The 25785-nt window shown below is 46.8% G+C and overlaps 1 protein-coding gene across 2 annotated transcripts in view; it reads right to left on the bottom strand.

Moving 5' to 3' along the window:
* Window positions 1–18257: 18257 nt before the first annotated feature.
* The window catches only part of MAVS (mitochondrial antiviral signaling protein), a 26167-nt gene continuing 18639 nt past the window's right edge, over window positions 18258–25785 (bottom strand). For both annotated transcript variants that reach the window (XM_036322226.1, XM_036322225.1), the window contains exons 4-7: window positions 24353–24525; window positions 23461–23617; window positions 20800–21290; window positions 18258–19783 (exon numbers count right to left, since the gene is read on the bottom strand). In XM_036322226.1, coding sequence (XP_036178119.1) covers window positions 19328–19783; window positions 20800–21290; window positions 23461–23617; window positions 24353–24525 — 1277 coding nt within the window. In that variant the 3' untranslated portion in view covers window positions 18258–19327. The remainder of the gene's footprint in view (window positions 19784–20799; window positions 21291–23460; window positions 23618–24352; window positions 24526–25785) is intronic.

Raw genomic sequence — 25785 nt, 5'->3', positions numbered from 1 at the left:
AGGACCCCAGCCCCTCTGCGCCGTTTCTCACTACCACCCTCCTCCCCCGGCACCGCCACTGTTCGGGCTAAACCCCCTTCATTCCGCCTGCGATGGAGAAATGTTCCCGGGACCAGAAGGAATGCTAGGACTGGGGTTGGTCTCTATGACAACTGGAAGGAAGAGGTGGGTTTATAGATCCTTCGCCATTCTCCTGTAGTGGAGAGAGCGTGGGACCCGGGAAGTATGGCTGTCTTTTTTTAAGGAGAGTCTGGTCCCCCCTTTCTGTGTAGTGCCCTAGGGGGCATAGAAAGATTTGGGGGCCGCCTTGGAGCCTGGGGGGAAGAGGGTGCTTTTTTAACATCTTAATTGCCTTCTCTTTTGGGGGCGAGAACATGGTCACCTCCAGTCCTGAGATCCCGACCTCTCACGTCTACCAAAGGCCCTGCCAAGCACCCCCTCTCCCAGAGGTTACACAAGCCCGTTAGGATCCTGCCCCCCACCCCCAACTTTGAAGGCATTCCCTCACTCCGTCAGTTACAGGACCATGGGGTTATCTCGTTTGCTAATTATTTCCTAAGTACCTCCCCTGGGGGATTTTAATGGCCCTTGGTTGATAGCCCTTATTTCCCCGTAATGACTGCTAGTAGCCGACTGAACCAGAAAGATGAGCTTTTCTCTTGCTGGTTGAGTAGAATTACCATGTTCACTGCAAACTTGCTCCCCTCACTGTAGGAATAACTCTGGAACCCCAGTCTCCTAACTCTGGAAATTCCAGTTCCTGCAGGAAGCGCGGGTTTGGGGTTCAATCCCCAGTGTGGAGCATGCAAGAGGCACCCAATCAATGACTCTCTCTCATCCGCAGGAACCAAGAACAACTGTAACTACTCTTCCAAGTCTCAGTGCCCAGCAGTGCCTATCTTTCTGCCTCCTCCCCCACCACCACCACCACCACCACTACAAAAAGTACATGTATGAGCCTCCTGACCTGAGGAAGCTCCTATCCAAGTCTGTGAGCTCCCATAGATCATCCTGAGGAATCAAAGAATCATCATCATCTGAGGCTGTCAAGATGAATTTCAAAACCACACCTGAAATACGTTTATTACCGTTTACAGAGTGCCTTTACATCTCATTTATTCCTCCCAGCAACATTTGGATGATGAGGCAGTTTACCCAGAGGTACACAGTTTTTAAAAATGACAGACCCTAGACAGACTTCTGAGAAGTTAGCTACTCTGCCTTATGATAATCAAAAGAAGGCATGGATTCAGTGAAAGTCCAATACATTCCTGGAAGGCTTTTGCTCCTCTTAAATACATATGTGTGTCTTCACTCTCTAATGTGTCTGTAAACTTGCTGACAATCTGTGGCTATCATTAAAGTTTATCCAAAATAACAAATGAAGCATATACTACTTGCAGTTAGGCAAGATGTATATAATCCTAAATCAAAAATGCAAATTGATCCCTGGTTTAGAGCACATACAGGAAGCAACCAATGAATGCATGAATAAGTGAAATTGATCATTTCTTTCTCTCAAATCAATTGTTTTGTGTGTGTGTGTTTTAGTTTTTTAAGCCTGGCCAGTTTTGCTTAGTGGTTGAGCATTGACCTATGAACTAGGAGGTCATGGTTCGATTCCTGGTCAGGGCACATGCCCAGGTTTCAGGTACAATCCCCAGTGTGGAGCATGCAAAAGGCACCCAATCAATGATTCTCTCTCATCATTGATGTTTCTATCTCTCTCTCCCTCTTCCTTCCTCTCTGAAATCAATTTTAAAAAAATTTTTTTAATAAACAATAAAGTTTTTTTCTCAAGGCAAATAAATTGAGCAAAAGAAGCCAGACACAAAAGAATGTATCCTATGTGATTCCATCTACATGAAGGTCAATATTCATAAATGATATTGCAGTGATTCTCATCATTAATGTTTCTATCCCTCTCTGAAGTCAATAAAAATATATTTAAAAAATAAAAATAAATGATATTAGAAGTCAGGATAATGGTTGCTCTTGGGGAAAGGGGAGAGAGAACTGGTGAGAGGATAGCAGGTAGGTTTATAGACGTTGGTAATGTTCAGTTTCTTTGGTATGGGGGTAGTTACGTGGGTATGTTCGCTTTGTAGTATTTCATTAAGATGTTCACTTGTACAGTTTTCTTGTATGTGTATTATGCTTAAATAAAACTTTTTTACAAGAGAAATTGAAGATTTGCCTTGGAGCAAAGTAAACCCATGACTAAGTTTAGGTGTTTTGTGTGTGTGTGTGTGTGTGTGTGTGTGTTTTCATAGCCTCTAAATGAAAGTAGCAATTAAGAGTTTTCCTTTTCTGTGGTTATTATAATAGGTTTTTTAAAATATGTTTTCATTGATTTTTAAAGAGAGGAAGGGAGGAGGAGAGAGAGATAGAAGCATCAATGAGAAACATTGATCGGCTGCCTCCTCCACATACTGAATCAAGCCCAAAACCTGGGCATGTGCCCTGACCAGGAATCCTCTTGGTGTATGGGTCAATGTTCGACCACTGAGCACACCGGCCAAGCATAATATTTTATTTTTCAAAGAGAGCATTATTATTAAGTTCTTTACTACTTCTCTCAATTATTTAACCTTGGGGAGAAGCTAATTTTCTGGTCTACAACCAAAATAAGAAGCACTAGAGTTATGGTAAGCGTTGTGCTTCAAAGGAACTAACCAAATTCTTTCATTGGGTTCCATTGGTGCCAGGAAAATGAAGGGTGAAGCTCAGGCCCCTTTCAAACACAAGGCCTTTTTTTCCTGAGTGTATTGGTGGGAATTTTGGAAAACCTTGCCTACTGTGTCTCCCAAAGGGCAAAGAAATGAAGAATATGAAGTTCTCAAGCCTCTAAACATTCTTCCAATACCTGGCCCCTGACCCAGAGTTCACTTCTGAAGAAGGGTAGAGATGGTGGTGTGTGTGTGTGTGTAACTAGCATGTGGCTTTCTGATGGCCTCACCAGAGCTCACAGGCAATATAAAAGTACTATTGCCTGCTTTCACAAATAAGGCTCAACTTTTCTCAGAAGAACAAAGAAAGAAAATTCAAGATGAAAAAACAATGAGTTTAGACCGCAGAGTTTCCTAGATATGGAAAATGCTATTCCTTCCCAAGTATTGAAAGGACTGAAATTTCCTCTTAGTTTTCAAGAACAAAGCCTATCTTTGACTAAATATCCCAGACTTGAATACTATTACTAGGTAACCACTAATAGTTTTGCACTTTAATAATTGTTAGAAAAGCAATGTGTGCTCAAATAAGCTTGGGAGATATGAGATAAAGTTTAGAGCAAATTTTTTTTTAGTATATTTTTATTGATTTCAGAGAGGAAGGGAGAGAGAGAAACATCAATGATGAGAATCATTGATTGGCTGCCTCCTGCACGTTCCCCACTGGGGATCAAGCCAGCAATCAGGGCATGTGCCCTTGATCAGAATCAAACCCGGGACCCTTCAGGCTGTAGGTCAATGCTCTATCCACTAAGCCAAACCAGCTAGGGCTAGAGCAGTGTTTTAAAGCTTTTAATATGCTGAATCTCCAAGAGGAAACAGGTATGTAGCTATCCTCCAAATGTAATTGACCATGGAACCCTTTTTTCACAGAATTTGTTCCTCAGACACTGCGCAAAATTCATCTCAGTATAAAAATCACTTGCATCTCTGTTATATTAACAGCAATGAAGATGATAATTCTTTCCATTTTGAAAGCTTGATAGCTAATATTTCACTCCCCTATAAACATTTTGTAAAAGCACCGGCTTTCTGAAAACAGGTTTGTCCTCTTTTCCTTTAAACAGTTCCTCTTTCCTTAGTTCTCTTAATAGTATTACCGTTGCTATTGCCCTGTGTAACTTGATTCTTCCTTCTCATTTGCCCATCTCTCCTCTAGACTGCAATTCCATGAGGCAAGGACCCTGTATCACTGGTTTGTCACTGTGCCCAGAAGGCCTCGCACAGGTTCTTAATGTATTTACTTATTTTAATCCTCACCCAAGGATATTTTTCCATCGATTTCTTAGAGTGGAAAAGAGAGGAAAAGACAGGGAGAAATATTGATGTGAGAGAAATACATTGACTGGTTACCTTGACCAGGATCCAGGCTGGGGAGGATCCTGCAACCGAGGTACATACCCTTGACCGGAATCAAACCCAGGACCCTTTGGTCTGCAGGCCAACTCTCTTTCCACTGAGCCAAACCGGCTAGGGGTTTAATGAGTATTTTTGGCTATGTGTCTGAATCAAAGAAAAGTCAAATTGTCCCTGTCTGAAATACCTTAAATTTGAAATTAAAAAGTTCAAATGGCCCTGGCTTGGTAGTTCAGTTGGTTAGAGTATCATCCTGATATGCCAAAGTTGTGGGTCCCATCCCAGTCAAGGCACATATAAGAATCAACCAATGAATGCATAAGTAAATGAAACAACAAATCGATGTTTCTCTCCCCTTCCTTTCTCTCTCTAAAATCAATAACTTTCTTTTAAAAGGCTCAAATAGCCCTAACCGGTGTGGCTGAGTGGATAGAGCGTCAGCCTACGGACTCAAGGGTCCCAGGTTTGATTCCGGTCAAGGGCATGTACCTTGGTTGCGGGCACATCCCCAGTGGGGAGTGTGCAGGAGGCAGCTGATTGATGTTTCTCTCTCATCAATGTTTCTAACTCTATCCCTCTCCCTTCCTCTCTGTAAAAAAACAATAAAATATATATTTAAAAAAATAAAAAGGCTCAAATAAGTGAGATCTTAACCATAAACTCCGAACAAATCTAATAATTTGTAAAAATAAATACATGGGTCCTGGCCGGTGTTGCTCAGTTGGAGCATCATCCCATGCACTGGAAGATCACCGGTTTAATTCCTGGTGAGGGCACATACCTAGGTTGCAGTTCCGTCCAGGTTGGGTTACTAGTAAATATGTTGGCAACTGATAATGTATTTCTCACATTGATGTTTTTCTCTCCCTCCCTCCGTCTCTAAAATCAATAAAAATAAATTATTTTTTAAAAAAATTAAAATCTCTCCAAAACACCTACCAATACTGAAGGATAAGGTATGCATAGTGGCCTAACTGTCCTGGACACTGCAAAAGTTAGAGCAGCTAGGGTTCTGGAAAGCTAACAAATCAACCTGACAAACCTAAAGAGGCACTGAGTTCCTGTTACGTGCACAGCTATCACAAGGCAGTGGGACTGACGCTGTGTGTGCCAAAGGAGGCAGCTGCCTGTGTGGTGCAGAGTAAGGAAACTTCCCTCACCATAGGAGGAGGAATGAATTATACGGTTGATAAATTTGAGAAGGAACTGGGCATGTTTTGCTGGGCCCTAACTCCCTTCCCTGTGGTTGTCGGGGAGGGGCTTGTGGAGTGTGTGTTGTCTGGTCTGCTAGCTGTCACCTGGTAAGAGGCACCCCCTGTGGGAATCAGGGGAGGCCTGAAGTATCCGGAACCACTGAGAAGACTGTCAAATTCAAGACTTGAGCACGCAGCCATCTGCCTAAAACCATATTCAGAAGTTTAAAAAGATGGTATTTTGATTACTATCTGATTCCTAACTCTGTCTCTCAGAAAAATAAAAGGGTGCTTTCAGCCCATAAACCAGCACTCTCTATTCTTCTTACTGTTTCTGGGGCTTATGGGTAATAAACACCTTGAAAGAAGAAGCTGTTTTATTTTTTGTATATTCTTTTTTTATATATATATATTTTATTGATTTTTTACAGAGAGGAAGGGAGAGGGATAGAGAGTCAGAAACATCAATGAGCGAGAAACATCGATCAGCTGCCTCCTGCACATCCCCCAATGGGGAAGTGCCCGCAACCCAGGTACATGCCCTTGACCGGAATCGAACCCGGGACCCTTCAGTCCGCAGGCCGACGCTCTATCCACTGAGCCAAACCAGTTTCGGCTATTTTTTGTATATTCTTCCCCAGCCTAATAGATACGTGACAGCACACAGTGGGCCATCATCTGTGAAAGTTGAACTAACTCCAGTAGGTAATTGGAGCAGGGTGTAAGGTGGCACCGGGTTGCTCTAAATTAGCTGTCACTTGATGGCAATCAACTCCTGCCTAGGAGCCAGCTGGGTAATCAGTAGGTTAGTGATGGTGGAAGAATTCCTCAAAACAAGCAGACTTCTGGGACAGTTTGTATCCCAGGTTGCATATGGTAATCACTTGGGGAGCTTTGGGTGGGGGGGAAAGATAGCCAGGCCGCATGCAACCCAGACAAATGAAGTTGGCATTTCTGCAGTTGGGACCAGGCATCAGTAGTGTTTAATAACCCCCAGGTGATTCCAATGTGAAGTTAGGGTTACGATCCAATGTTCCAGGCTGGCCTTTCTTCAGCATAATTAGTAGTTTGTAAGAAATACAGAATTTCAGGCTCCACCCCACACCCACACTTTCTGTATTTTTAGCAAGAGCTAAAAATGACCCATATTGTCTTGAAGTTTGGGAAGTACTAGTGTAGAATACAGCTTTGCAGTCAGCTGGATCTTGGTTCTAATCGTGGCTACACCAGCTCAGTGATAGTGGGCAAGCTAAACCTCAGTTGAATAAACTATGACAGATTCACACAACGGAACACTATGCAGCCATCAAAAGGAATTTTAATATCTTTAGATACTATGGAGTTATTTACGCAGTATTTTAACTGATACAAATATAGAAATAAATTGTTTTAATAGAAAAAATTTTAAATGGGCTTTGGGGGAAAATTAAAGAATATATAAAGAGTAATTAGCATTGTTTCTGTACATAGTAAGTGCTTAACAAATATCTGTTATTGTTATTTCTCTGTTGGTGCAGTTACTAGCTGGTAGCTCAGAGAAATGATGTGGGTGCTATGGTTCTGTGGTTTTAATGAGGTACTTAGGGAAGTCTCATGCCATCAGGACACAAAAGAAAAATGTAGGCTTCTTAACCTTTTATTATGGAAAACTTCAAAAACATACAAAAGTTGCCCTAACTGGTTTGGCTCAGTGGATAGAGTGTTGGCCTGTGGACTGAAAGGTCCCAGGTTCGATTCCGATCAAGGGCGTGTACCTTGGTTGCGGGCACATCCCCAGTGGGGAGTGTGCAGGAGGCAGCTGATCAATGTTTCTAACTCTCTATCCCTCTCCCTTCCTCTCTGTAAAAAAATAAATCAATAAAAGAGCAACTGGACTTAAAAGAAAAAAATTTTTTTTTAAATATATTTTATTGATTTTTTACAGAGAGGAAGGGAGAGGGATAGAGAGTTAGAAACAGCGATAAGAGAGGAACATCGATCAGCTGCCTCCTGCACACTCTCCACTGGGGATGTGCCCGCAACCAAGGCACATGCCCTTGACCGGAATCGAACCTGGGACCCTTGAGCCCGCAGGCCGACGCTCCATCCACTGAGCCAAACTGGTTAGGGCAAAAGAAAATTTTTTTTAAATATATTTTATTGATTTTTTACAGAGAGGAAGGGAGAGGGATAGAGAGTTAGAAACATCGATGAGAGAGAAACATCGATCAGCTGCCTCCCGCACCCCCCACTGGGGATGTGCCCGAAACCAAGGCACATGCCCCAGACCGGAATCGAACCCGGGACCCTTCACTCCGCAGGCCGACGTTCTATCCACTGAGCCAAACTGGTCAGGGCTAAAAGAAAATTCTTTAACAAAAAACATACAAAAGTCAAATATCGTGAACCCTCACATTCTGATCACTCTACTTCAACAATACAGTGGGGCCTTGATTTACGAGTTTAATTCATTCAGAGACCGAGCTCGTTAAGGAGCTCATTAACTCAAATTACTCTGTCAACTCAATGCAAAAAATCGGTGGAGAGACAGCTGGTATCTCAAAAAACTCATTAGTCGGGACACTCGTAAGTCAAGGCCCCACTGTATTGAGTTCATAGTCTTTCTCTTTTTTATGTATACTTTTATTGATTTCAGAGAAGAAGGGAGAGAGATAGAAATATCAATGGTGACCTCCATTCAATTCCTGGTGGGGGCACATGCTTGTATTGTTTGTTTCAATCCCCCCCATGCAGGGGCGTGTGGAAGGTGGCCGATTGATATGTCCCTCTCACATCAATGTTTCTTTCTCTCTCTGTAAAAATCATTTAAAAATCTTCTTAAAAATTATTGTAATACCGAAATCCAAGAAAACAGTAACACTTGGAGCTGATAGGGAATAAGAAATATATTAAGTATAAATTTGCAAAGACACTACCAGAAAGGCTAAAACAAGAATGTCTGACAAGATCAACTGTTGATGAAAATACTATAGAGTAACAAACTCTCATGAACTTCTGGGGGCATGTAAGTTGGTATATAACCTCTTGGAAAACTGGCAGTACTTACTAAAGCTGAACACATGTGTAACCTATGACCCAGCAATTCCACTTCTGGGTCTGTACACAACAGAAACAAGGGTTTACGTCTACCAAAATATGTGCAAGTATTTTTTTTTTAAATTTAAATCTTTACTGTTGAAAGTATTACATATGTCCCCCCCCCCATTGACCCCCCTCTAGCCTGTCCCCCGCCCCAGGCCTATTATCTGTGTCCATGGGTTATGCATATATACATAAAGGTCTTTGGTTGATTACCTCCCTCCTACCCTCCTTCTCTCCGAGATTCCACACTCTGTTCCATGCTTCCATGTCTCTGGACCCACTCTGTTCATCAGTTTATTTTGTTAATTAGATTCCACATATGAGTGAGATCATGTGATACTGATTGACTTATTTCACTAACATATATTCTCCAGGTCCCTCCATGCTATCTCAAAGGGCAAGAGATTCTTCTTTTTACTGCTGCATAGTATTTCATGGTATAAAAGTGCTCATCTACTGATGGGCACTTGGGCTGTTTCCAGATCTTAGCTATTGTAAATAATGCTGCTATGAACATAGGGGTGCATATATTCTTTCTGATTGGTGCTTTGGGTTTCTTAGCATATATTCCTAGAAGTGGTATTACTGGGTCAAATGGCAGTTCCATATTTAATTTTTAAAAAAATATTTTTATTGATTTCAGAGAGGAAGGGAAAGGAAGAGAGAGAAAGATAGGAACACCAATGATGAGAGAGAATCACTGATCGGCTGCCTCCTCTACGTCCCCCACTAGGGATCGAGTCCACAACCTGGCATATGCCCTTGACTGGAATCAAACCCGGGACCCTTCATTCCCCAGGCTGACACTTCATCCACTGAGCCAAACCGGCTAGGGCCCATATTTAATTTTTTGAGGAAACTCCATACTGTTTTCCATAATGGCTGCACCAGTCTGCATTCCCACCCGTGTTGTACTAGGGTTCCCTTTTCTCCACATTCTCACTAGCGCTTGTCATTTGTTAATTTGTAGATGGTAGCCATTCTGACAGGTGTCGTTTTAATTTGCATCTTTCTGATGATCAGTAACTTTGAGCATTTTTTCGTATGTCTCTTGAACATCTGTATGTCCACTTTGGAAAAGTATCTATTTAGGTCCTTTGCCCATTTTTAAATGGGATTGTTTGTCTTCCTGTGCAAGGATGTTTCTAATGGCACTGTTCATGATAGCTTTAAACTGGCATCAACTCAAGTGTCTATTCATAGTAGAATGGACATGTAAATTGTAGTAAAGTCACACAATAGATTGCTAGTATACAGCCATGAGTATGAATGAACATATGATACACAACCATATGGACACATCTCACAGAAATGACATTGAGCAAAAGAAGTCAATATACACAAACAAATGCTCACTGTATGATTCAATTCATATAAAAAACACAGAAGGAAAACTGATCCATGGCATTGAAAGTCAGAATGGTCACCTTTGGGAGGTGTAGTGTCACTGACCCCTGCTGGTCAGGGGTCCCAAATTGTGGTTGCTCTGTACTGTGTCTCATCAATAGGATGAGACAGTATTCGGTAAGGCAAGTCAGAAACTATTCCTTGGCCAAGGAATAGAGAAGGATATTGAATGCTCTAGTGATTTCTTGTTCCTAATTCTGGGGAATTAGGAAAGTAATAGAGTCTGGGGGGAGATAGGTGGGTCTAAGGGTGGGGATTTTTGAGGAAGGGTGGAGGGTTCTCAATTTCTAAGGGAGTATGCACAGTCCTCAAACATGCTTGGAACATGCCTAGCCATACACTGCATGTCTCATTTTAATGTTAAATCTCCACCCCTGAGTGTGAATTTTAGTATGCTAATTAAGAAAATTTCATCAAAAGGTTGCTTAGAGGGGTTTTAGCTGCTATCTTGGATTTTGGGGGCATAAACTGCTTTCTTGGTGGTGGTCCTTGGGTTCTTTTTTGTTGTTATTGTTAAGCCTCCCCCAAGGATGTTTTCCCATTGATTTTTAGAGAGAGTGGGAGGAGGAGAGACAGAGAGAAGCATCGATGTGAGATAGACACATCGATTGGTTGCCTCCTGCACACACAATCGAGCCTTCAACCAAGGTACATGCCCTTGATTGGAATTGAATCCAGGACCCTTCAGTCCAAGGCTCACACTCTATTCACTGGCGAAACCGGCTAGGGTGGTTCTTGGATTCTTTATCTGATTCCTGCTGGCAGGCTTAGCTAGCCCTGGAATTCCCACCTTTCCTTGAGTTCAGCCTGCTTTTGTCAGGGGATGTGTTGGAGAGAATACAAGAAAGTATAAGTTTAAAGATTAACTAATGATGTGGTGGCACAACCCAGTGACGATAGAACTGGATTTGAGGGTTGGTTTCATGCATATGTTCACTTTGTGTTCAGACTCCCTGTTGGAGATATGGAAATAAACCAAGATCACCCAAATGAAAACAAACAGAAGCTATTTATTCAGATAGTCAGCTACCATCAAGTGCATTTGTCAGGGAGGGACTCAAAGGCAGAGAGTGAACAAGCTTTCCGGTGAGGAAAGAGGAGGCTCAGGCATGCTGTGATTGGAGGTGTTTGCCTAGGACACTGAAGGGTGAGACTAGAAGAGGGGCATCTCTGTGGTTGGTTGGGGAGCATGTCTGGTTTTCCCTGGTTGGCCCTGAGTTGGAAGAGAGGAAGGGGAGTTGCTGGGATTGGGGAGAGGCTGGCAGACATTGGCCATGATGCCCTGATCATCCTGATCGTTCCGGGCCCATTACTACAGAGGTTGTAGTTTGGCTTTCCAGGCTGGTTACTGCAGAAGTTTTGGTCAGAGATCTTTGTCGCATACCGTCTGGCCATTGTCCACTTGCTCCCGACAAGATGACAAGATCTTGGTTTTTGTCTTCTTGAAGGAAAGATTTCAATCAAGGGACAAAGTATAGCAAGGTAAGTAAGAATTTATTGGCCACAGCAAAAATCTACTTAAGACAGTGAAACAAGGAAGGATGTAGAAGAAGTAACAGGAGAGCCTAGGCTGGGCTGCTTTGGCTCCCTGAGAAGTCAGAGAAAAGGGGACCTTGGGAATAGCTTCAGGGGATTAGCATGGGACGAGCTGTCACTGCCTATTGCTCCCCTGATTGCAAGTGGACTCGTAGAGGGAAGGAGGGGGAAAGGAATGGCATGGGCTGCTCCCCTGCCATGATCTCTCTTCTGCATGTGGAAATCTTAGGGTAGATCTCAATAGAATATTAACCAGTTTTCCAGTGTGCTTTTTCAGGGCTGTAGTCTCCACTGATTGGTCAGCAGCAGCAGGGGTCTTTAGTTAATGCAGCTGGTCCCGAGGCAGCCACTGTGTCACTTGTCTGGTTTTGTTGCTTTTCTGGGCCTGGAGTTGAAATACAACATGGACCTAGATGTTATCTTTAGGGAGGAAAAGATCACGGGGTCCAAACCACATGACCAGTGAAATGCTAGGGAAGGATAGGTTAACCTGGAGGCTCTTGCTCTCCCAGTTTTGCTCCTTGCTAGGCATCCAGGACTTTCTGCCCTGGTGAGTTTCTGTACCTGGCCCATCATCTTCCTTGCTCTGCCCATGTCTAACTGCCTATAGCACATTTGTGTATTAAGTCTCTCTGAGGGAAGAGCATGAGCTCTGAGAAGGGCCTCTACTGCTGGAATAGGAGAGGCTGGGCACATACACACTGCCTCCAGCTCTGGGTCTCTCCAGTGGTACCACCATGAGTCCAATGGCTAGAGTGTTCTGCTTCCAGTCAGCTCCAAGTCATTGTTTAGCTACTACACCTGCCAAGGTTCTTTTTTCCTATAAGGCTTGGCTGAAAGCCCAGCTCCTACGGGAAGCCTTCTTTGATTAGACCCCTTTCATTTATCAGCCTTCCTAGATGGCCATGGCTTACCCCAAACCCTGCAGTGTAAATCCCCATCTCTTTGCCTGCATTCTAAAAACCTACTGAATACTGTGGACAAAAAAGTGGCCTCATACTAAACTGGAGAAGCTCAGGGGAGGCCTGTGTGGCAGCCTTACAAACTCAGAGACCAAAAGTAGCCACATAGGATGGTCTGAAATTAAAACTTTCTAACTAAAATCGAGTCATGGTGTCTAGCCATGTCCTCGGCCGGTATCTTCCTTTACAGAGGTCAGTCTTTACCTTAACTGGGCCTGTCTGTTGTCTTTTTTATTTATGAAAACACTAGAGGCCCTGTGCAGGAAATTAGTGCAAGAGTAGGCCTTCCTTCCCCTGGCTGCAGGCACCCAGCAGGCCCAGCTTTGTCCGGAAGGACAACCGGTCTAACTAGCATATTACCCTTTTATTACTATAGATACCTTTGGAATGTCAGGGTAATTTGCTTTTTCCAGACCCCTCAGGGCACAATCACTGCACCAGAACAGGAGACCACAGAACCCTTCACCTTTATTGTTAGCCTGTTAATCATGTTAAATATCCTATACTCACCAATGTAGGGAGGCTTTGCTTTCTCTCACCTCCCTAATCTGTCACCAATGGATTTCATGTAGCCCCCTGAACTGCCTCTCGGCTTCTCCTTTGATTCTGATGTATAAAATAAGTGGTAGAACTGCCATCTCCCGGAACATTTTCTCAATTCCTTGAGATTTTGTCGTCAGTTTGGCTCAAATAAACTCATAAAAATTTTCTACAGGTTTGAACATTTCTTATATGGACAGTACCTTTCTTCTACTTAATGCAGTTTCTGTAAAAAACAACAGCAACAAAAACAAAAAATAAGCCCGTCCCCAAAGCCACACCTTTTTTTTTAAATCCTCACTCGATATTTTTTCCATTTTTTTTTTTAGAGAGAGAGGGGGGCGGGGGTGGAGAGAGGGAGAGAGAGGGAGGAAGAAACATTGATGTGAGAGACACATCAATTAGTTTCAGTTGGTTGCTTCTCACATGGGGCCAGGGATCAAACCTGCACGAAGGTGCCCTTCAACTGAAATAGAACCCAAGACCCTTGGGTCGGAGGGCTGATGCTCTAACCACTGAGAATAACCAGCCAGGGTCACACCTTTTTATTAAAGTAAAATATACATACTGAAAAAGGTACAGATAAGGCAGGGGTGGCAAAAAGGGTAGAAGTGGGTAGAGGAAGACAGGAGGGGATGGGAAAGGTGAAGAAGGGGAGGAAGCCCTGGGTTCTGGTTCTGGTTCTGGGTCCAACTCCTGCATCCTTTACCTTCTTGAACCCAGAAACCATGAGGCTGGACCAGGTGATGTCAAATCCTCCCTCTTCCAAAGCCCTTTGAGTGTCCTTGGCACAGATGGACACTGCAGTGCTGCCTCCTCCCCTACCCCTAGGTGCCATTGCCTGGTCATCTGAATGGCTGATTTCCCAGTAATCAGAGCTGTCTTCTATTTAATCAATTCTCTTGTACGTAACATAGGAAGAAAGAAAACTCCTTTCATTATAACGAACAGCTGGAATCAGCTTCTTGCTGGAGGCCTATCCAAAGGAATTTGGAAAGAGAGAAACTGGTAATTGCTAAAAGAATTACTCCTTTTTCTACTTGCTATCACGATGTCCTTAGAATTGCAAGTCCAGTGATACTCTTTTGCAGGAAACAGAGTGAAGAGTTCAAGGGTAGAAGCTATACTTCTCTGGATATACCTTGTTTTATTGACTGGGACCATGTTACTGTTTTATATAACCATATAACAAAATTAAGTAAACATATTTCCTTAAAAATGGAATCAAAATGGAAAAAATAAGGATTTGATTTCATATTGAGTTGATGGCTAAGCTACACAAGGGGAATTCAAACAACTTTATTTATTTATTTTTTTAAAATATATTTTATTGATTTTTTTACAGAGAGGAAGGGAGAGGGATAGAGAGTTAGAAACATCGATGAGAGAGAAACATCGATCAGCTGCCTCCTGCACGCCCCCCACTGGGGATGTGCCCGCAGGCAAGGTACATGCCCTTGACCAGAATGGAACCTGGGACCCTTGAGTCCGCAGGCCGACGCTCTATCCACTGAGCCAAACCGGTTAGGGCTCAAACAACTTTAAAGCAAGCAATTTGATTTTTCATCCCTTGTGCAAAAAGAACTACAAAGAAATCTTAAACAGTATTTAGTAATCACATTGTTGGAAATAATATTGGCATTTTTATTCTGAAACTAATATATTTAATGATAAAGCAAAAAAGTAGTGAACATTTTTAAGAACTTAGATTTTCACCCTGGCCAGGCGGCTCAGTTGGTTAGGGATGGTTCTGATACATCAGGTTGCAGGTTCAATCCCCAGTCAGGGCACATACAAGAACACAAGAATCAACCACTGAATGCATAAATGAGTGGAACAACAAATGGATCTCTCTCTCACCCTGAAATAAAACACTTTTTTAAAAACTTAGATTTTCAGGTAAGATAAAAGACAAATATAACATCAAATAAATTAAGTAAAAACAATGTAACATGCCCTGGCCAGTTGTTCAATGGTTAGAGCGTCAGCCTGGGGCCGAAGGGTCTGTTGGGTTTGATTCCCAGTCAAGGGTATATACCTGGTTTGCAGGTTTGATCCCTTGCCCCAGTGCATAAGTAGGCAACCAATTGATGTGTCTCTCTCTCCCCTCCCTCCCACTCTCTACAAAAATCATTGAAAAAAATATCCTAAGGTGAGGATTAACCAAACCAAACCAAACCAAACAGACAACTACCCCAAACTCTGTAACCTTAAAAATGAATGGACATATAAGCCTAACCAATGGACACAGACACCAGGGGGGTGAGGGCATGAGTGGGGGGTAGGGGGGGTTAATGGGGTGATAAGGACACATATGTAATACGTTAAGCAATAAAGAAAAAAATTAAAAAATGAATGGAAAAATATTAATATAAAGTCGTAGTATAGTTTTCTCTTTAAAAATGTATTTTCTAGTTCTACCCACCAAAAGAACCTGGAACAATGAACAGCACAATAGCAATGAGCACTCCTAGCGGCCTTTAAATACCACTTCTCACTGAAAGGAACAATTACTGCTTGAAGAAATGGCTGACTCAACATCTAGGCAGGAAGTTTCAAGAGTTGAGGTTGGAAACTCTTGTCATACCACAGACAAAGGAAGCTATTTAAGACTAGTAGAGTCTTGTTTAAGTGACTGAGGAGTCAATCTGGATGGCTTCTACTGGCCAAATGTGGGACAATTTTTTTATTTTATTGATTTTTCTTTTGTTTTTTTTTACAGAGAGGAAGGGAGAGGAATAGAGAGTTAGAAACATCGATGAGAGAGGAACACCGTTCAGCTGTCTCCTGCACGCCCCCTACTGGGGATGTGCCCACAACCAAGGTACATGCCCTTGATGGGAATCGAACCTGGGACCCTTCAGTCCATAGGCCAATGCTCTATCCACTGAGCCAAACTGATTAGGGCCAAATGTGGGACAATTTGAATATCAAAGAGAAGAGTGATTCCAGTGGATTGAAATTCATCACAAACTGCATGAGTTCATACTAATACTAAAAAGAAAATAATTCATTAGTTGCCTCTAGAGCAGTGGTTCTCAACCTTGGCTGCACATTAGAATCACCTGGGAATCTTTTTAAAATCCTGATTTCTGGGCCTCATCCCCTGGAAATTCTGTTTCTTTCTTATGGGGTGGGGCCACATTAGGAACAAAGAAACAGAATTTCCAGAGGGTGAGGCCCAGAAATCAGGATTTTAAAAAGATTCCCAGGTGATTCTAATGTGCAGCCAAGGTTGAGAACCACTGCTCTAGAGGATGATAGGAAACCAACTCATTCTGAAAACTGGTCAATAAAAAGAATCAATCTTGCCTTTCTATACAAGTTGTACTTCAGGGTACCAAGGAGTTAATTAAGGAAGGTTCTTTGTTATAAGAGAATTATAGTTATTAAGTGCAAAAGAGACAATAAGATTAGAATGTCACAATTTTGCAGCCCCTAATGAAATAATGGCTGAATCATCATTAAGCAGTATCACAAATAGTTGCTAAAACCAGTAGGTAAAAAGGTGATGGAGAACTTTATAATGGACTAGTGGCCCAGTGCACAAAATTTGTGCATGAGGGGGTGTCCCTCAGCCCAGCCTGTACCATCTCCAATCTGGGACCCTTCAGGGGACCACTGGCTCCTAATCACTCACCTGCCTGCCTGCTTGATCACCCCTAACCACTCTGCCTGCCAGCCTGCTCGCCCCAACTGCCCTCCCCCGCTGGCCTGCTCACCCCCAACTGCCCCCCCTGCCAGCCTGCTTGCCCTCAACTGGCCCTTCCTGCTGGCCTGCTCCCCCCCAGCTGTCCTCCCTCCTGGCCTGATCGTCCCTAACCACCTCTGCCTCGCCCCCGCCACCAGTGGATAGCGCATCAGCCCGCCGACTGAAGGGTCCCAGGTTCGATTCTGGCCAAGGGTATATGCCTGGGTGCAGGCTCGATCCCCAGTAGGGGGTGTGCAGGAGGCAGCCGATCAATGATTCTCTCTCATCATTGATGTTTCTATCTCTCTCTCCTTCTCCTTTTCTCTCTGAAATCAATAAAGAAATATATTTAAAAAAAACAAAAACAAAACAATGTCTGTTAAACCAGATTGGCTTCCAGAGGACTGGCATTTTAGGCTTACCCTACCTGACACAGCCTCAGGCCACTGAACCTAAACACATGATGATTATAGTCATATTGTTACAACATCTCTGAGACTATATTCATTACACATTGTATGTTATTACACTATTATAGCAGGTGGCAGAACTTGGCACACTGGGCAGGGATGTGTTGATATGAACTCTCTTTAAATGGGGTTCCTGGCTCCAAACTATGGGTCATGGGCATGGAGAATATCTAGCTCTGGGGCTCAGAGGCCAGAGTTTCCCCTCCCAGTCTTGCAAACTAGCTATAGATTGGGTCATAATGGTACCCCTTTAATAGGGTCATTGTGAGGATTAAAGGGGTCAATATATGTAAAGTGCTTAAGCCCAGTGCCTGGCACACAGCGAAGTGTAGGGTTAAGCGGTAGCCCTTTTCATCACTGCTGTTAACAGTAGCAGCAGCAGGAATGAGTAATGCTGAGGGACCATGCCCAACACCAGGTGTGAACTTCGTGGCCCTGGGCTACATGGAAAAGAGCAGAAAGGTGAGCCAAGAGGCATATGTAATTTTGGTCTATGGAGAGTTATCACTTCCAGCACAGGTTAGACCAGGAGCCCTAGACACCACTTTCCTGGGATGGATGAAAGAGGGTTGTCCTTGGCCATCAACTTTAAGATAGTGCATTGGTGGAAAGCAAGGACCTCAAGGCCTGAGGCTCCATTCCTAGGAGACTCCTGTGAGAGCAGGCGCCGTGCTGTGGAGTGTGAACCTGGCTCGGCATGGGAACTTCTGCCTGCTGGAAGGGCTGTCCGAGCCTAGGGGAAGCCCCTGGTGCAAAGGGGCAAGGTGCCACCGGACACACCCATCAACTGTCACCTCCCAGGTGCTTATCAATGAAGGAAGACACTTTGGTCCCCTCCTCCTAAGACAGAGATCCAGTACTATTCACACTCTGAACTGGATGCCACCCACAGAGACCAAGAAACCAAGAGGGGCCTGGCCGGTGTTGCTCAGTGGTTGAGTGTTGACCTATCAATCAGGAGGTCCCAGTTTGATTCCTGGTCAGAGCATATGCCTAGGTTTCAGGCTTAATCCCCAGTAGGGGGCATGCAGGAAGTAGCTGATCAATGATTCTCTCTCATTATTGATGTTTCTCTCTCCCTCTCCCTTTCCTCTCTGAAATCAATAAAAAAAATTTTTTTAAATAGGGTTGGGGATGAGGCAGTAGGGTCTGAGTCTGCCTCTAAAGCTGTAGCCAGGTGCTCCAGCCCTTTCAATTTGAATGATGACATGTTTCCCAACCTTAGTAAATGCCAGGAACCATTCTAAGATTCATATAAACGCATTTAATCCTCACAACAACACGAGGAGAAATATATATACATATACTTATTTATTTATTTTTACTTTCACAGCTAAGAAAACAGGCACAGAGGTTAACACCTTGCCCAAGAGCACAGAGTGAGTGAGCGGCAGAGCGGGATTCAGGCCTAGGCTACTCTTACCCACGGGGCACTCTGCCTCTCGTGCCCTCATCTCTATCAGAGTGGGGAGGGGAGAGGTGGGAGAAGCAATTAGTGGCCACCTGCTCTGGGCCAGGCACTTGACAAACACCTGTATGCTTCAATCTCATTAGAACCCAGTGAAGGATGAACCATGATACTCCCAGTCCATGAGGGACAGCAAGACCAGAGCAGTCTGATCATCTATTTGCCCAAGCCACACAGCCCAGGAAGGGGTGAAGCTGAAATCCAAACTTCAGCCTGAGTCTGCCCCAAAGGGGGCCCCTCCCCAACCTGCCTGGGGATGGGGACCGGGAGGAAGGGGAAGCTGAGAGGGGGTGAGAAGACTGGAAAGGGGCCTTCCTGGGGTCTCTAGGATCCTCCAGGCTCCTCCCCACCCTTTCCTGGCATGGGCAGAGAATACAAGGGGCAGGGGACAGGAAGCAGCTCCAGGGTTCTCTCATTGCTCTCAAGGCAATGGCCTCAGGAGCGAGGTCCTGTGGATCTCTCTCCCTGGACACCCGTTAGCTGCCAGGGACCAGGGCAGGATGGGGGTTAGGGTTGGCCAACCCTTTGCATTCTTCAGCAGCACCTCCTGATCCATGGCAAACATAGATAAGGCGTGGACAGAGGAACCTCCTCCAGAGGACAAAGGCGACAACCCAGATTGCTGGGCGGCAGGTCTGGAGGGCACAGGACATATGCCTGAGCCCAGAAAGCCAAGGATGGTAAGAAAGCTGTAGAATGCACCAGCTGGACAGAAATGCTGCCTCCCAGGATTCAGTCAGCAATGGCACAGCCTCCCCCGAAGGCTGCAGCCCCCTCTGACCCAGCCTCTGCCAGACCCAAGGAAGGGACAAGGAGAGTGAGACTGGCTGCATGCCTCAGGACAGATGTATAAATGGGAACAGAGCAGATGCATGGTGGGAAGGGCAGAGGGCTTCACTGGTGTAGGCGCCGCCGGTACAGCACAACTACTAGGACTGTGGCCAGGAGCACCCCTGCCCCGGCAGCAGCCACGCCAAGCCATGGAGCCTTCTGAGCCTTCCCATCACACAGCAATTCCTTCTTTTCCTTGAGCTGGGAGGCAGCGTGCAGCCCAGGACTGCCTGCCAGGAGGTCAGCGCTGGGACCCTCAGCTACATGGATTCTAAGGATGTCCCCTGACATGTACTCGTTCTCCTCCGGAGTGTTGTCAGGTCCTGAGTCTGTGTTGTTGCTGTAGCTGATGGCAAGGTCCGCAGAGCAGCCGGAGAATGGCTGGCTATCTATCTGGGAAGACAGCCTGCCTGGCTTGCTCAGCTCCAGCCCTGAGCCCCAGCTGCTGGAGTGGCTGTCTGCAGAGGGTGAGCTGCCTCTAGCAGTGGCACTTGTGGGCGCTGGAGACACTGGCGTCTCCTGTTAAAAAAGAGAGAGAGAGAGAGAGGATGGAAGGGCCTGGGGATGGCAAGCCAGGTTGGACGGCCCCATTCCTAGGCCAGGGCATGAACTAGCACCCCAACCTTATAATTCCCAGCCCATTATACCCATGAGGTCAACCTCTTAGGAAGTCAACCCACCAATAGTTTAGGAAAGCAGTTAGGGGGAGGTGACCCAGGCCCTGCAGCAGCATCAGTGGTGACTTCTTCCAGGGCAGCCCTGTCCCTACTCACTGGCTTGCCTGTGAATCCAACCCCACCCCTGGGAGCCCTTGGTGTGTATGGCCCTATCCTGAACCAACATTCAGCCTGGGCCTGAGGACCATGGAGTGGCCGGCCACATGGGCTTGGTTCCTCTGGGCAGATAGCAGCAGTAGGGTGATATGTGCAGGTTCCAAGAGGCAGCTGTGGAGGGCTGCTGGGTCAGAGCCGCTGCCCAGGCTGGATGGGATGGGACTGCTGTCTGTGAAACCTGGGTCATGGAGGGGCAGAGCAAAGTGTCGAGACAGACAGGCCATTCCGCTCTCTCTCACTGCTTCCTCTTCTGCAAAACTGAATTACTAAGCCCACCAGGGAGCTGTGAGATCTAAATGGATTAATGCATGTGATCAGTGGGGGTGGCCCACCTTGTCCGACTCTCCTGAGGTATCCACACTTAAGAGCTCTAATGATGGTTATTACTCTAAAGCAGCGGTCGCCAACCTTTCGGACCTCATGGACGACCAGTTGGTGACCGTTGCTGCAAAGGTTTCCTTAAAGTTTTCTTAAACCAGCGGTCGCCAACCTTTCGGACCTCATGGACCACCAGTGGTCTGCGGACCACCGGTTGGTGACCGCTGCTCTAAAGGACATGGTGTGGGGGTCTGGATGAGCCTACTTCTCAGCTGTGCCTTTACCCTCAAAAAGAGGCTCTGAACCAGAATGGAGACTGGCAAGGGTCCAAGAACAGGGCTATGGGAGGGGCCTGGGTCACGGCTTGGAGGGGTGAGGACTCACCTCCGAGGGTCTGCTGCTACTCCTGATGGTGGGTGCTGTGTTGGCAGGCACCTTGCTGGACACCGAGCTCGTGGGCATCCTGTGGTCAGGCACCAAGCCAGTAGGTACCTTGGGTGACACTGTGCCAGCAGGTGTTGAACTGATAGGCAACTTGGAAGGTGTTAGACTGGTGGGCACATTAGAGGACATTATACCAGGGGTCTTTGAGCTGGTGGGCAACTTGGAAGGCACTGTGCTGGTAAGTGCTGAGTGGTGGGGCACCTTGGAGGGTGCTGTGCTGGTGGTCACAGAGTTGGTGGGTACCGCTACTCCACTGGAGCAGGTGGTAGTTTCAGCCTGATCACTAGCACCCCCTGCAGAGGAGGAGAAGGTGCCAGTAGACGGAGCTGACACTGGCAAGCGGCTTGCCCTGGGGGTAGAACGGGCCAGGGGCTGGAAGGAGACAGTTGGAGACACAGGCCCATGGGATGATGTAATGCTGGAGACCATGTCTGCAGGTGGTAAGACAAAAGAGGAAACACAAACCCACAGGAGGGCTGGGATCAAAGAGCTGGAAAAGGGTCCCTCTGCCCCAGCTCACACCATCTCTGTGGCATCAAGGCTTCCCAACGTCCTACCCAGTCCCTTTGGTCACTGCTCCCAGGCCTGAAGGCCCGACAGCTATGGACACATCCTTGGTCCTGTCTACCCTCAGTCCTTGACCTATAGCACTGAGTCTGTTCTCTCACAAGAATGAAATGGTCTGTCTCTCCAACAACCTCTAGCACAGTGATGGCGAACCTTTTGAGCTCGGCATGTCAGCATTTTGAAAAACCCTAACTTAACTCTGGTGCCGTGTCACATATAGAAATTTTTTGCAACCATAGTAAAACAAAGATTTATATTTTTGATATTTATTTTATATATTTAAATGCCATTTAACAAAGAAAAATCAACCAAAAAAATGAGTTCGAGTGTCACCTCTGACACGCGTGTCATAGGTTCGCGAATATCATTAGTGAGCTTGAATATCATTAATTATCTGCTCTGCTTCTGCTCCTCCTGCCTGGGACACACCCCCTTTCCTCTAGTGTCTGCCTTTTCCATCTCCGTCCTAGCCTGGTGGGATCCTAGATGTTCTTCCCATTGCCATCTTTTCTCCCTGCCTCACCCCAGCAGGACAATCCTGGACCAGGGCAGCAGGATGGCTCAAGCAGAGCTCATACCAGTCACGTGGTCCCAGAGGCCCAGCCAACCCCCAGTCCGTGCAAATCTCCTAGGAGGCCTAAGGGCTCGATGTGTGCGGGGGGGGGGGGGGGGGGGGGGGGGGGGGCACAGGCACAAAGCCACCCCTGGAAGGAGGGCCTGCCCTGGGGGAAGCAGAGGGAACAGGGGGTGATGGTCCATAGGGCAGTTATGTCAGGATTTTCTATGGAACTCTGAGAATGCATACTCCACACCCTACAGCTGACAAGGGCCAGGAGTGCTTCTGATGTGCCCACCACCCCAGATATAACACCACGGAATCCTGTGGAACCTGTCCACACACGAATGAAATCGAAGTGCCCTTTGCCTCTCTCTGGTCCACAGCAGCATTTTCTGAAAGGTATTGCATGGCAAGCTGACACTGCAAAAAGCAAATGGGTGCTTGGGGCAGGGTATGAGGTGGCAGAAGTATAGGGCCACTAAGATGGCTTCTCTGAGCCTTTAACTGCTCATATGCCTTGTGGCTGTCCCGGGGGCACCGAGGGCTGGCTGGGCACCAGTGTCATGTGGAACACAGCTTGGGAAATAGTGGCGCAGAGAGATGCCAGCCTGGAGGGTCAGAGTGGACAGCTCTACATACCTAAGGGGGAATACTGAGGTCTGGTGTGGGGATTCAGGCCTTTGGCTGATGAAGACCATACTTCTGCTGGGGGCTGAGAAATTTTAATGATTTTCTGGGAGCTTGAGGCCATTTTAGGGCAGGCAGTGCCTAAATGCTCCCCTGCCAACAGCAGCCCTAGCCCTGTACTCCCCCTTCTGCACTGTCCTCAAGGTACTGGCAGATCCCTACACAGTCCCTTTAGTAGAGTGCAGAAGTAGCCCCAAGTCTCTTCTCCTACCTGTATCCATGCCCTCTGAAATGTGATTGTCAGTCCTATCATCTAAGGATGGAATGTTCCCTACTCCTTGACTCTGGGCTGGCCTATGACTTGCTTTGGCCCATACAATGAGGCCCGAGGAACACCATGCCAGTTTTGAGCCTGTGCCCCAAGAGCCCTCTCTTTCTCAGAACTCTGCTCAGCTGCCATAAAATGGGCCTTTTGCTGGAGGATGAGACTCACGGAAGAGAACCAAGGTGCCCCAGACAACAGCTACAAGCAGAGCTTATGTGTACGCTAGTGTGTACACAAGAGGGAGGTCAGCCAAGATCTGAACCAGTTGTACCAGCCCAAATTGCTGACCCACAGAATCATGAATGAAATAAATGGTCAAATTTTAAGCTATTAGGTTCTGGGGGACTGTCTGTTATACAGCAAATGCTAACCAATACACCCTCAAGGGAACTGGGTTTCTCCCTGGGGTAAACTCCCTTCATTCCCACCCTTGCCTCTTGTCTAAGAAAGCCAGAGGGGCAACTCTAACCCTCACCCTCACTTAGAGATCAGAGAGGCCCTCGCCTCCAGATCCTATACGTACCTGTTATGTGGGTATTGCCCAGTTCTTTTTCCTGCTCCTGAGGCCCACTGGAGGTCAGGGGGCTGAGGGACGCCATGTCAGAGGAGGGCTCCTGGGGGCCACTGGGCCTCCTCAGGTCAGCCTCAGAGCTGTCTGTCTGTGGGGACTTCTTTGAATTCTGCAAGAGGCAAAATGTGAATAAGGCAGCTGCTTCTCCCAGGAGCTGGCAAAGGATAGCTTATGCTTGGGGGCAGCTCCTAGAGGCCTCAGCCCACGCCACGGAGCACAAGAAACAAGGAAGCCACTGCTATGGCTTCAGTTACAGCCAGACCCTCTCCACAGGTGACTCTGAACCCACCTCATAGAAAACACACACACCATCCCCTGGGGAGTCCCTATCTATCCCTCTGGTCTTGTAGAAAGGTCCCCCTCTGTGAGGCCATTGCACAGACCCCTTTCTTGGGCTTCAAATCCAGTTTGGTGTCTCCAGGACACCCACTGCCCATTCATCCTATCCCAATAGAATCAGCCTTCTTTCCCCCAAACTTCACTTTATTGGTAATAATTACAGCTCCACCATCCACCCGCTACCCCATCACCTCCTACTACCTTACGCCCCCCTCATCTGGTCAACCCCTAGTCTCTCAACATCTCACGTGCACCATTGCAAAGACCTCAAACTGTGACCACACAGCTGGCTGATGAGAGGATGGGGCTGCCACAGAGTGAAGCCGTGGCCAACAGTCTGTGAGCTGGTCTGGGGCAGATCCCATTAGGGGAGCCTTGGGGTTCTGAGCAGAGATTAGGCACGATTTGTGGGGTGTAGGAGAGGGCTTCTGGAAGGCGGGGTGAGCAGAAGTAGGCAGATGGCAACACAAAAGCAGGGGGCAGAAGGCAGATCGTGAGGACATACCTCTCCCGGGGACACTGGTGACTGGGTGTCCTGGACAGGCATGGGGTAACTTGGCTCCTCGTCTCTGTAGCTATTGTGAGAGGCACTGGGGGCCACAGCAGGTGTGGAGGGCCCTGGTGTCTCAGCAGGAACTGACGGCGGCTGCGGTGGGGCCGGGGGGCGTCTCTGGCTCACTGGAGGACAGACATAGTGATGTCAAGGGGGAATCAGGGATGTTCCTAAGCACCTAAGCAGTGACAGGAGAGGTGCTCTTGGACCCCCAGGGCCATGGCTGTCAAAACCCCCACAGCTCCAAAGCTGTCCTGATATGGCTGGCACTCCTCAGAAGAGACAAGCTTCACTGAGTGGGAGGCAGAAGTGGGAAAGAGGCAGGGGTTGGGGAGGACGAGGAGAGGAAGGTGGAGCAAGACAGAAGGGGAGAATGTGGGATGCCTCCCTGGCCTCACACCACCCAGACTGGGTCAGCAGTCACGGCTTCGCTGTCCCAGGTGCTCTGGGACCCAGTGGCTTTCTCCTCCTGTGGGTGGCTGTCACCACCAACTGACCCCCTACCTGATGCTGCTTCCTCTTCAGCCCTTCTCCTTTGCCCCCATCACCTACCCCTAGCCCCACCATGGTGGTGTGTACGCAGGGAATCACTGTTAATCTCCACAAATACAGAGACAGGTTTGGAAGGAAGGGAGGGAGGGACAGAAGGTAGAGAAAAATGATAGAAGACAAACAGCATGGTATTGTAAGGCTATAAATCTAGGCAGGGCCTCAGGAATGGTCTCTAGGCTGAAATATAAATAGGACTGGCTTGCCTTTTCTCCTGTTTCAGTCCCTCAGACCCTGACCTCACAAAATGCCCTAGGGCCGTGGTCGGCAAACCTCGGCTTGCGAGCCACATGCGGCTCTTTGGCCCCTTGAGTGTGGCTCTTCCACGAAATACCACGTGCGGGCGTGCACGTACAGTGCGATTGAAACTTCGTGGCCCATGCGCAGAAGTCTATTTTGTGGAAGAGCCACACTCAAGGGGCAGAGAGCTGCATGTGGCTCGCGAGCCGTGGTTTGCCAAGCCGCAGTTTGCCGACCACTGCCCTAGGGGGCATTTGGCCTGACAGGGGGTATTAAGGGGAGCTCAGGGGTAACTGGGTGGGGAACCTAGAAGGCTCTAAGGGAAGAGAAGAGATGTAGGGAAAGAGGTGATGGAGAAAAAGGAGACGGTAAAGGGAAGGAAAGAGAGAAGAGGGGAGAGAGAAGGTGACTGAGGGAGAGGAGCCAGGAGAAAGTGAGAACAGGGGTGGGAGGCAAACATCACAGCCACAAAAATGAGAGGAGGCTCCATTTGCTGAGCACAGGGAGGTGCCCAGCCCCCCTAAAGCACCCCACATGCTGACATCCCAGGGTATCCGCCGCAGGCCCATGCGGTACATGTTGCCATTAGCCCTGTT

The sequence above is a fragment of the Myotis myotis genome, unplaced genomic scaffold (genome assembly GCF_014108235.1).
Source record: "Myotis myotis isolate mMyoMyo1 unplaced genomic scaffold, mMyoMyo1.p scaffold_m19_p_9, whole genome shotgun sequence".
Taxonomy (NCBI): Eukaryota; Metazoa; Chordata; class Mammalia; order Chiroptera; family Vespertilionidae; genus Myotis; species Myotis myotis.
The sequence above is the reverse complement of the archived record's forward strand: the minus strand, read 5'-3'. Positions and strand labels throughout refer to the sequence as shown.